Source organism: Talpa europaea, assembly GCF_964194135.1.
Source record: "Talpa europaea genome assembly, chromosome: X".
NCBI classification, from domain to species: Eukaryota; Metazoa; Chordata; class Mammalia; order Eulipotyphla; family Talpidae; genus Talpa; species Talpa europaea.
The window spans coordinates 84,436,839-84,449,854 of record NC_140081.1 but is presented as its reverse complement, the minus strand read 5'-3'; the positions used below and the strand labels follow the sequence as shown (position 1 = coordinate 84,449,854).

General features: G+C 36.0%; 1 protein-coding gene across 2 annotated transcripts in view; it reads right to left on the bottom strand.

Annotated features, from left to right (window-relative positions):
- Window positions 1-7,059: 7,059 nt before the first annotated feature.
- Window positions 7,060-13,016, bottom strand: part of PHF6 (PHD finger protein 6) — a gene marked incomplete at both ends in the record, with an annotated part of 43,426 nt that continues 37,469 nt past the window's right edge. For both annotated transcript variants that reach the window (XM_084258527.1, XM_084258528.1), the window contains one exon: window positions 7,060-7,189. In XM_084258527.1, the coding sequence (XP_084114653.1) occupies window positions 7,060-7,189 (130 nt within the window). The remainder of the gene's footprint in view (window positions 7,190-13,016) is intronic.

The window sequence follows — 13,016 nt, the reverse complement described above, 5'->3', positions numbered from 1 at the left end:
GGAGGGGTCTTAAAGGGGTCAGAGAGATAATGGAAATTAAAGAAGGAGTTTCCAGGAGGAAGGAAAAAAAAGCAAAGGAAATTAAAAGGAAGAACAAAAAAAAAAATCCAAGAAAAAAATAAAGTTTTGGATGTTCTGTGTCAATCTTTCTAGGACGTGGCCTACAAACAGTTGGCTGCACTTCTAAGTTTCATGGAATGGAGTACCCCAGTTTTTAAATGTTCCAAGGGCCATAGTAAAGGTGGCTAAAATCATCCCTCTCCTACCCTGCCTCTTCTCAAGGGAGAAATAAAATCTGACAAGCCTTTTCCTTAAGCAACACACTTTAAACCCTCCTGCCAGGGGTGCCCACCTGAACCCCCAGTACAGTGGACAGTTGCCCTAAGCTGTTTGGGCACATGGGATAGGTTGAAACGCTTAAAAACCTGGCCTGGAAAGACTGTTGTATTGAGGATAATGCCAGAATTCCAGCTCTCTGATCTGCAAACTCAGAAATCGCTTCTTTTGTGACTGCTCTCTAACCAAGAACATATGAGACCAGGGTTCAAAGAATTATTGCTCCCTAGTAATACTAAATCAACACTAAATATAGCCTATTGGGCTTAAGGATCAAAAATGTTTGAAAATAAGCCTTTGTGTTCAATTGTCTAAGCTATGAAATGAAGGTAAGAGCAGTTTATGACCACTGCAGCTTGAAGTTACAAAAATAGCTCCCCAATGCAGAGGTACCGTTTTGCTGACTCTCCTTAAAGAATTGTTTCATAGGGCCTCCCAGGTGGCGCAGCGGTTGAGCGCTGGGTTGCGAAGCTGCCCGCAGCCTCTGCAGCACCGGTTCGATCCCCGGCTGCTCCCCGGCCACCAGAGGAGGGTCCCGCATGGCGCGCAGACCTCTCCTGCCGCCCGCTGCTCCCCTCAGCAGTGTACTTCGGTCCTTCTGCCTGCTCTGCTCCCCGCTCTGGCTCTGGTGAATTCTCTCACCCTCCCGCGCTTCTGACTGTACCCAGTGCTTGTATAAATAAATAAATAAATAAATAAATAAATAAATAAATAAATAAATCTTAAAAAAAAGAATTGTTTCATAAACATAGGAAACAAGTAGAAGGAAACATGATCAATGGGTGGGTTATTGGTAAAACATTAAAAATTATTTTTGTAACATATATCTGACTTAGAGCTTTTAGAATAAAATAGTTCTTTGGTTAATGTTATACATACCTAATTAATGGAAAAATGTGATTTTGAGTTAGAAAAAACTAATTTTCATGTGATATCAATTCATCCTTGACTCTATCCAATTTATTCTTTATTTCAAAACTTTCTTGGTGACCAGCCGGCATAGTCAAATATTTGTGTTTTTATCAACATGTTTGCAGACATGCAGATAAGTGTTGCTTGCTATTAAGTAAAAAATATTTTTCTAGCAAACGAGCTAAAAACATGATTATGTACATCAAGTCAGTTTTTCTGATTCATCTTAGATTTTTATTTTTCAAGGATAAAACTCATTGAAAAGTGAAAATTCAAATGGCTTTATATTGTTTTTACATCATTAACACTGTTCAACATTATCATGGTTTTCAAACCATCACACAACAGATAAAGGTCATAGGAATTCTTCTGCAAACATTAGACGACTCAAGTGCACTGAATCAAGCCACACAGGGCCTTGACACATGGAGAAGCAGAATTCATCTAGCAACAATGAACAGTATGGGAATCTGTTACTATTCAGAAAGCAGGAGGAAGGATAATGATTCACCAATAACTACCATCAGAAAAACATAGAAACAAAACCTTAACCTTTTCACAAATGAAACAGTCCAAATTTCCAAAGATAATTCATATTCTACTTTGAGATATAGTTGGTATGAGCTAATTAATAGAATCAAAGCCCCATAATCTTTTCTATAGTGTTTATGGGGTTTTTTGGTCCGTGTATATATATATATATATATATACACACACACACACACATATATATATATATACACACACATATATATTTATAGGGGTTCCTATGTTGAAATATGTTTTTGAAAACCCTCTTCATTTTAAAAACACTCCTTTGGAGTGGCGAAGTGAGGATGCTTAATCCCAACAGATGGACTTTTCAATATTTCGGATGGCAATTTTTACCAAAACTTTAAATTCCACTTCTGGAAATTTAGCTTAAGAAAGTACTTGCAGGGCCTCCCTGATGGCCTAGGGGTTAAGTCTCAGGGCTATAACCGTGAAGTCCTGAGCTCGATCCCCGGCCAGGGAGGTAACTCACATATGGTGCAGCAGACCTCTCCTGCCTTGCCCGATACTCCCCTCAGCAGCTTATTTCAGTATATCCCCCTGATCTGCTCCCCACTCCGTCTCTGGTGAATCCTTTCACCCCCCCACCCCCGCAACTCTGGCCTGAATACCAGTTCTTGTATGCTATTAAATATGAGAGAGACTGGATTTTTCTTCTTAAAAAAATGGACAGGGCACTTAAATTCTACCAGATTTATGCTTTGGAGTGATCTCAGCAACTGCTAAAGACTACAGTGAAAAAGAAAAAAAAGGAGGTATGGGAGCCTCCCTGATAGCACAAGGGGTTAAGTCTCAGCATTATGAAGTTATCAGCAGCCACTACCACTGCAGCATGAGTTCAATCCCAGGACAGGGAGCTAACCTACATGGTGCAGCAGACCTCTCCTGTCTCACCCGCTGCTCCCCTCAACAGTGTATTTCAGTCAATCGGCCTGTTCCGCTCCCCACTCTGTCTCTGGTAAATCCTCTCACCCCTCCCACCTCCAACCCCCACAGCTTTTATACGCATCAATAAACAAAATAAATCTTATAAAAAAAAAAGGAAAAAGGAGGCATGATCCTATGTCTCTGAATTACACAGGGTTGTAGACAAGAGAACACCCAATTTAAATGGTGGTAATTAAAATGAAACTATATGGATTTTAATATAACATTCATGTGCCAAACACTATTCACTAACTCATTCTATAGTTCAGCATCAACTGGAACCTGTTACATTTATGATTTTTCCCTGTTGAATAGGAATGCAGGTTAGGAATTTTGCATGTGGCATGAGAATATTCCACTACTAAAACTTGGATTTCTGGCCTGAATATGACCACATCAATATATAAGCACTACACCAGAGGCTAAGTTGTTCATGGTAATGGAAGTAATTTAAACCTATAAGGTAGAATCTCTTTATGAGAAGGATATTAATCTTGCACCCTTATTACCAATCAAATATACCAAATTAGATGTTTTGGTTTATTTTCAGAATTACCTTCTAATAACTGGGTTCCAGCAGACCCAATTTAAGTCTCAGGTATATGAGCTGTGTAATAATGAAAGAGCCAAGATATGACACAGTTCTACTGCACTTGAAAGGTTGCCATTTCTCTTCATGATATCATGATATCATGAAACTTTGAGCTGAACTCAAATTCATTTTTCTCTTTACCATACTTTGTTTAAAAGTGACAAGGTTATCAAACAAACCAGGCATCTGACCTTGAAATAAACTAAGAGTAAAAGGAATACAATACTATTGTTGTTACAAATTTCATTATACCCTTACACAAAAAAAGACATACATGCAAACATGAAAGTCATAGGTCATTTATTGAATGAATAGTATATGCAAGGATATCAATAAAATGAAACTAATACTACAAACTACAATTTTGAAAATAAAGCCAATATAACAGGAACAAAATATACATAACATGAGAGGAATGTTTGATTTTGACCCATAATGCATTCCTTATCTTTACAATTAACCTAAATGTCTGTTAAAACAAAACTGTATACATTGGTCTAACTTTAGCGCTTTTAAAAAAAAGCAACAACATTCTAGAACACTTTTCCTTTGCTTTGAGATACTTAAGATTCACACATTTGTTCAAGTACATAGATTCTGATTCAACAGTAGATCTACATATCTTGTTATTTTCTTAATATCGTGAGTAGCATGTACTCCTGAGCAAGTACTATCTGAAATCCTAAAACTGCTGATCTTAGAAATAAAATTATTTCAGTTGTGGGTTTTTAATAAATTGAGATGAAAGTAAAATCACCCCCACCCCCCTACCCCAGGAACAAAGAACTCTTATTAAAGTATAGAAACTCAAGTCTATCTTTCTACTCTAAAGAACATTTCTTACTAACATTTCTGGTAAGGCAATAAATGCTCCAGAATAATCTTCAATATACGCTTGCAAAGATTACACTGTTTAATATCAATAACAAAAACAAAACAAAAAAGGGAAAATAATAAAAAATAGGAAAGAAAGAAAAGACGCTTCAAAATTTCAAGCTAAAATATGCGTAAAAGACAGTCATGGCAGTATTTTTTGAAATGATGTAAATGTTATATACTTATCAAATGATGTCATGCTTATTAAAACTACAGTTAAGGACTTAAGAGATGAACAGTAAGTACACTGCTGAGGTCCATTTTTCTAAATATTCATACCACAATGTAATTACTACCCAGAAGATGATGATGCTACTTGGGAACATAAGTACTGTACAATTTTTACATTGTAAGGCACTTTTACTCAGCATGTGATGAAAACATGGACAGACAATCAAAATATTGGAAGTATACAACAAAAGGTAAATTTTGTGTGACTTCAATTTACATTTCCATTTATAATGAAAGACTGTTTAGCCAATCACACCACAGTGAGAAAAATAGGTAGCCAGCCACTTATCTAGCCAACCAAAAGGTAAAGTGCTATTCTGGTTGCTAGTGGCAGAGAAAGGGTTGAAGAAACCCATACAAAGTCATACAATTTATTACATGACAATTCTATCAACTGACAGTTAATAATATTTGAAGTCCTTGACATGACTATTGACTGGCCACTATTACCCCGACACCTTCGATTTTTCCTAAAAACATCATTACAGTAGTTGTCCAAAAATGAAGGTGCTCTATTGTTCTATGGGTAAATCTTATGGCACACAATGTAAAAATAATCTAGACACAGTGATTCAAAGAGTTAAAATGATGGGTTTCAAGCTGTTGTAAGGAAATAAAATACAGATCCTTTGGGAAAAGTCACACAGCTTGGTAAACAAACATTTAGATCTGTTGCTGCACTTCAAGTCATGGTGAATTTAGAAAATTCATCACATACACACAAAGAAACCCAATGGCATATTTAGAGCAAAAAGAGAAAACATACAGGGCAACCCACTACTAAAGCTAGTTTCCTTCTAAAAATAATAAAAGATGTTTAAAATAAAGCAATCATTGAGTCCCTTGATTTAAGTACATGTGTGAATACACACTTGACAAATGTGACCTTAAGGGACTAGCAGTTAAAAATGATCAGTCATTAAGCACAGTGTAATTTTCCACCTGTTACATTTTTAAAAAGCTTTTCTATCAGCTGCAAAATATCTTCACGTATAGTCAAGTTGACATGTTATTTCTTGTTTGCTAATTTGCTTTAATGTGGTAGGGTTAACTAGTAATTCAGGAATCAGAATCCCTACCCTCGGTATTGAGGTGCTATGGTAGCATTAGGCAGACCACAACTAAAGTTTTTTTTGGTTTTTCCATAAAGAAATACATAAATGTGCTTCAGCAGGTAAGTGGAAGAAAATATCACTAGCTAGAAATGCCAGTGTGAAAATCCTTTCTAAAAAGTTGGGTTCTTACCCCTTTCAGAACAAATTTTGATTGATCAATAAAACATCACTGAGCCCTACCAGAAGGAAAGTAGGGCACAAAAGCCTATTTAATAGACAAGCAAAGCAATGAATGAAAACATTAAAAATATTAAATAAAGTTTCTAAAATAGTGGTCACAAAATTAAAAATAAATACTGTTTTATGCGAAGACGGTTTTTGACTCCTATAGCACAAGACCTCCTTACATGCTTTGGGCCAATAGGTGAAGTGTTCCACGCAACACGGCACTTGAGAGGAAGGGGTTTCAGACATGGTGGCTAAAGTCCTTAGTGAGTGGTAACCCTTTAAATCTTAAAGAGATTTAATTTGCTGTTGCCAAAAGTTAGTTTAAACTTGGAAGGATCCAATCATTTTGCACGAAGCTCTTTGTGTGACATAAAAAGAGAAGAGGTTTACAGTCAAGAGAATTTTGGCATAAGCACTGGAGCTCATAGCTTATAATCACCAGGTGCCGAGTCGATGCTGGTCAGTGAGAACAACTTTAACAGGAACCAAATGAAAAGCTTTAGCACACTTCTTGGAAGAGATTTTTAGCATGTGCTGTCAAAGCCAAGAGCAAAAGAAGGTTCTCTTCATTTCTAGCCTCCATTACTTGAATGTGGAAAAAAAAAATCACAAATTCCCAAGTGTTGCCTCCAGAGGCATATTTGCACTGTAAAGTGAAATTTGCTTATGCTTCCCCCTTGAGTATGAATCCACTAAACAAACTCAGACACTCTAAACAGTAGAACTTTGTTCAGTCCAGCAATATAGCTTACTTCATTTCAATGTCTGCTTTAACTGTTGACACTATACACAGGGTTAATAGTGTTTCAATTGCTTTCCAGAAACTGCAAACTACAGCTATATAATATCAACATGTCAAACTCTGCCATCTAGTGAAGGCTCATAAAACAAAGAAGACGTTTTTTAGGCAGTTCAATGAAGAATCTAAGAGTCGGGCAGTAAAAAGTTACAAACCCTTTTTGATTTTAGAAAACAGTGAAAAAAGAATAGTAGTTATGGATGTCTTATTCATTCCCAGTTTTCTAACTCTGTCCCATGAACCTGTTTAAAAGATGATAAAAGAATGTAAAATATGATGTTTGAGGGGGAACACAATAAATATAATGCTACTGAGGTACATGAATATCTTACTGGTCTAACATTACAACTACAATAACTGATAGAGTAGATAGCTTTTTTTTTTACTGTTACAAAATCAGCTAGTTAAAAAGAACTATGCAAGACTACACAATCCTCAGCATTCTAGTAACATGTTTAGCTAACAAAATAGCATTAAAAATCATACATCATTATTTCAACATCTACTTATTGGTACTGTATCCTGAAAACAGATATAATTAACTTTCATACCTAGTTTCCATTAAGTTGCTGCTGAGTTAGTTGTTGCTGATCAATTTCTACTTTTCCCCGGCTTTTACTCTCTCGCTCCTCATCTTCTTCATCTCTCTCATCATTTCCACTGTGATTTTTACAATATAGTCTACAACGACAAAAGATAAAAATCTCAAAATGTTTTGTTATTGTGAAAGAGAATATATTTAAATCAGTGGATAAGGTAGATGCCCACTGAAAATATGGGTTTCCGCTCCACACTTAAACACAGATACAGGTATATTTCTACTTAAAAGATAGGAAAGCACTCTATTACTGAGATACTAAAACTCATCTGAAATAAAACTTATGGTTTAGGATGACAGCTATCACATATGTCTGAAAATAAGGCCATTCCTCTTTTGTGCAATGAAATTACAAATTAAGTTTTTGGCCAACTTGAAAATACGAACTTTCAGTATATAGATAAAATATCAAATTCTGTAATGTTTTATACAGGTAATTAAAAGCAGATTTCAGGAAGCTATAGTCTACATATACTGCTACTTTGTGCTTACATTTTATGAAACAATTTTGTTCCAACTATTCAAATGCCTTTTCATCATAGTGGCCTGGCATTCATTACAACACCTATATGAGTCACCTGATGATGTTTTCTAGGCACTGCTTTTGGTTCTGTGGCTTAATCTAGACTGATTCCTCCAAATTCTTTTTTGCCCATGACACTTTTTGAGAAGAATTAGAACAGATACCTTGTCATCTACATCACATTCTGCATTTGTCTAACCGTGATACTGTTTTATTTGGTTCTTTCTCGCCCAATAGTTCCTGTAAACTGGAAATAAGGTTAAAGGGCTTGGCTAGCTTCCAGTTCAACTTTTCTGTGTTAGTCTATGATACTTTGAAATATGATCCTGCATACTTCAGGAGAATGTAATTTCAGAATGTCCTGCTATTATTGACACTGTTTGATCATTTGGTCAAGGGGATAGTGATGGCCAGATATCTCCATTGAAAAGGTAGATTTTCTCATTTAGAATTAGGAAATAATCTCTGGAGTAATAATTTGACATGCTGTTCTGACAACCTTTTATACGTTTTTGGGTATATATACTGTATACTTGAACTTCACCCCATTTTTAATGAAAAGAACAATGCAAGTGATTTTGGACAAGGGTTTGGACCACTTTAATGCTTAACACCAATATATATTTTTAACTACTCCCACCTTAATCAAAGAAGGGTGGGTTGATGTTAGCTCAGTTTTAGGTTAAATACAAGATGGAACAAAGCTTAAAATAATGCTTGGTGGATGCCCTCTTGTGGCCAGCAATGGCACAGGAATTCTGTCATAAATGATCTAAACTAGATTTTGCAAAAAATGCCCCTAACATATGAGTAGAATAAAAGGCACAGGCAGGGTAGGGGTGGACAACCATAACAACTGGCTTCAGACTTAGTGCTGTATCATTTTCAACAAAAACTATGGAGAATTACTATCTACAAATGCTGCATACTGGGAATCACTTAAAAAATCACGCGTTTGAATATCAAGAATTCCTACACAGTATACCTGTGAAGTAACGACCCAGAATATACCTGGAATCTAAACCTCTGAGCCAAAGTAATTAAGAGGACTTTCCCCCTTAATCTAATCATAGAAATAAATACCTCACCATAATTATACACAGGGATCTATGTCATTCTTTAATTGCTGCATAGTATTCTACTAAAATGCATGTACCAAAATGTATTTATTAATTCTCCTGAGAGTTGCTACGGTTCTTTTCTTTCTTAAGTTTTTTGCTAGCGTGGGTGAAAGGTTAACAAAAATAATTTCCTGTTTTGCATGAGATTTTGACCTTTGGTTAACTCTCTAGCTCTGTTCCCCAGGCAACTTAATAAAAATTGGTATGTCAACTATTTTACTAAGCTATGTTACTCCCAATTAGTAGACAATATCTGGATTGGAAGAACTGTAAACATTCTGATAAGAAGTTTTATCTGTGGTGTCATCTGAAAATTATCTATACCTATATAACTGTCATAAGAGGCTCTGGCTAAATGGGACAGGAGGCTTTTGAGACAGAGTGAACTGCATGCCTCCAGTGTGGATGACGTCTTACTGGACCTGAGTTGTAATTGCTATATTCATTGCTGTAAGGACTCCCACAAAAGAGTAATATCTGATGTTGCCCTGATGGCAAATTGTAGCTCCCATCTAGATCCCTCTTGAGTAGACCAATAACATCTGTGGTAATCTTGTTAGTCTAAGATGCCCTAGAGCAGCTATCATTAATGATTCAATGCAATAAAACTTGCACATACATCTTTGTACTATTGCATACTCACTTCCCTGAGATAAATCCCTATAGGTAGACTAGTAGTAAAAAATAATTAATTGGCTTAAGATTTTAGTCTTATTTATACCCTACCTTAACACTGAATGAAAATGCCAGTGTCTTCAGAAACTAACACTAGATAACTTGAATGCTACTAAGGTATGCCTATCTGATAGGCAAAAGATTGATAACATCTTATTTTAATCTGTATTTCCTTCACTACATGTAAGGTCGAACAATTTTCCACATGCACATAGCCTATGACTATTTCCTTTACAAACTGCCTGTTCATGTCCTCTACTCACATTTTAATTGGGTTGTATTTTTCTTAATGATTTGGTATTCTCTTTATGCAATCCAATATTAATGTAGTGAAATAAAAACTGAGTTTCGTATTGTGCTTAGGAAAGGCCTTCTATACTAAAAATTATAGGAAATTCTCCTGTAGGTTCTACTCACACAGTTTTACTTTTAAGTTAGATTTCAATCTATCTAAGATTTATTTTTGGCGACACTTTGAAGTAAGGAGCCAGTATTTTTCTAAATGGAGAGTCAACTTTATATGTATCAGGTAGTGAATAATTCATTCTGAAATTTAATACCATAATAATATAAAAGATTCCATCAAAGAATGGAACTATTTCCTGTGACCTTTGTCACTGTGCCAGTACCATACTATTTGATTACTTTAAGATTGCTTTCAATACACAAAATGGAATTTTTTGTCAACTGCAATACAATTGTTCTTGCTGCATGTGGTAGACCAGCTGACTACCCCAATGTCATATTTCCCCCTTTAAACTACTGGACCATATTTTATTTGGATAGCAATATGCCCAATAAAAGTATAATTCTCTCCCTTGGACATGTGACTAAATTCTGGACAATGACACGTAGAACAGAAATGTGTGTGTGATTTCCTGGAAGGTTGACTAAAGACATCTCAGCTGGAGAACAGTCATTTTGTCCTTCCATTTTCCTTTGTTCCAAGGCCCCAAGGATGGGAGAGCAGAAAGATGGTAATCTGGTACCTGATACACTAAAAAGCTGCCTGCCATATCTTTTAGAGGAGGAATATACTTCTATTTTGAGCTAAATTTTTCCCATTATAGAAGGTAATTAAATCATTATTAATAGAAAATCATACCATATTTATTTTTACTCTTCTAATAAATCTGTCAAAAATTTGGACTTGATTGAAATTTTATTATATTTTGCTATTCATCTGAACCCTGTGTAATATTTTTTTTTAAAGAAAAAGTATGTATTTAGTGTGTGTATGTATGTAGGGCAGGGGTAGGTGATGGGCCTTTTTTTCCTTTACATTTAACTATTACTGTTGTTTTTAAAAATTTATCTCATAGCCTTTACATTTTTTATAGACAATATCAGTAACAAATATTGACAATTTTAGTTTTCTTCTTTACAATTATCTATCATACATTTTTCCTCCTTTTTATGTTGTACTGGTTTAACCCTCTAGAAGAACATTAAAAATAATGTTGGTCATTGGTGCCCTTTCTTGTTCCTGATCAGAATTAAAGTGTATTGGTACAGCAGTTCTTAATTAGAGATGAACATGAAAATCACCCAGGGAGTCATCAGTATACATGGTTTGGGCCTCAACCCACTGAATTTAAATTTGAGGATGGGGTCCAAGTGGGAACATTTCTTTTTTTTTTTCTAATCCAAGTATAACTGACATACACTAGTTTCAGGTGCATAATACCATGCTTTGACATTTGTAGAGCATACAAAATGATCACCACCATAAGCCTATCTGCCATCTAAGCAATCTTTCCAATGTGCAACGCTATATTGTTACCTATGAATTCTATGCTGTATACTACATTCCCCATGACTTATTTTGTCTTAAAATCTTTACAGGTTTCTGTTTAATATAAAAATTTATTTAGTAATTATTTTCAGTCATTGACATAGAAATTATTTGTTATTAAAGTATAACTGGCATTTATTTTATAACTGGAAATTTATGCCTCTTTAATCCCCCTTCACCCATTTCACCCATCTCCCCACCACCAACCTGAGGAACACTTCTAAAGAGGGCCTTAGCGACCCCCAGGTGATTCTGAGCTCAGCCCTGGTTAAAAACCACTGACCCTCTTCTTGTGGCCGTTTTCTCATAAGTGCACTATTAAGAATCCCAGCTTACCAAAGATGTTTATTTAAAATTTGGAAATGAGGGGCCTCCCCGGTGGCGCAGCGGTTGAGCGCTGGGTTGCAAAGCTGCTACAGCTTCTGCAGCACCGTTTTGATCCCCGGCTACTCCCCGGCCACCGGAGGAGGGTCCCACATGGCGCGCAGACCTCTCCTGCCGCCCGCTGCTCCCCTCAGCAGTATACTTCGGTCCTTCTGCCTGCTCTGCTCCCCGCTCTGGCTCTGGTGAATTCTCTCACCCTCCCACGCTTCTGACTGTATCCAGTGCTTGTATAAATAAATAAAAATAAACAAATCTTTAAAAAAAAAATAAAATAAAATTTGGAAATGAAAAATAAAAAAATTTTGGAAAAAGAATTTCAGTGGTATCGAGTATCTTTTCAACATCTACCAGGAAGGTGACAGTGTTTTTCTTTACTGTATAAATTAGAAAGGATCATATTTATACATTTCCTAATTTTGAACAGTCTTCGAATTGCTAGCACACAGCACTGGATTTGATTTTTCGAATAATTCATTTAGGCTTTTTGGCATATATTTATAAAAGTAAAATGGACCTACAGATTTTTTTTTGTTTTAAATGTTATCTTTATCAGGTATGGTATAAGTTATGCAAGTTTTACAGAATGAACCAAGAGATTTTCTTTTGTTATGAGCTGAATCTCTATCACTGGAATGATCTGTTGCTGAAAGGCTTGACAGAACTCACAGAACACCCATGCCTTTATTGTTAAAGTTTGGCAAGTTTTATAAACACTACATTAGCACTTCATGCAGTCGCCTATGTGACTGGCTGACTGCTTGCATAAACTGCTTTGCACGTGGAGTAAGAGACCCTGGGTCAGGGGGTTATTACAGGATATGCGAGAGTCAGGAAGTGTATTACAACTCACAAAGGCAAATCAAATCAGATTCCTACCAACTAATACTCCATTTGATTCAACAAATGGAACCATTAAAGATACACAGTTATACCACTAGCCCAATGTAGGATGGGTAAGAGAAGACACATTAAAGATGGGGTAGCACTTAATTTGAAATCTCCAAACCTTACTTTCATCATCCTACTCAGAGTATCTTCTGACTTCTGTTTTCAAAACTATAGCCTGTGTAAGATATCAGCAATTCCCACCTGGGCCCTTAGCAGGCCTCCTAACTCACCCCCCCACTTGTACCCTTGCTTCTGTCCCACCTAAGGATCTTGTATGTGCTGTTCTGTGCCTATCACACCATATTCATCTTCACTCTTCATTTCAGTTCCACCACTAGATCCTTAACGAAAATTCCTAAAGACTCCCCAGTTACAAACTAGATTAACTCCTCCTTGTTATATGCTTCCACGGCTCTTTGTAACATACCCTTTATAGCACTTACTAATTAAAATTTATTATTTAATAATATATTCATGTGGCGACTTAAAGTCTCTCTCACTAGACTGTAAGCTTCATGAAGACG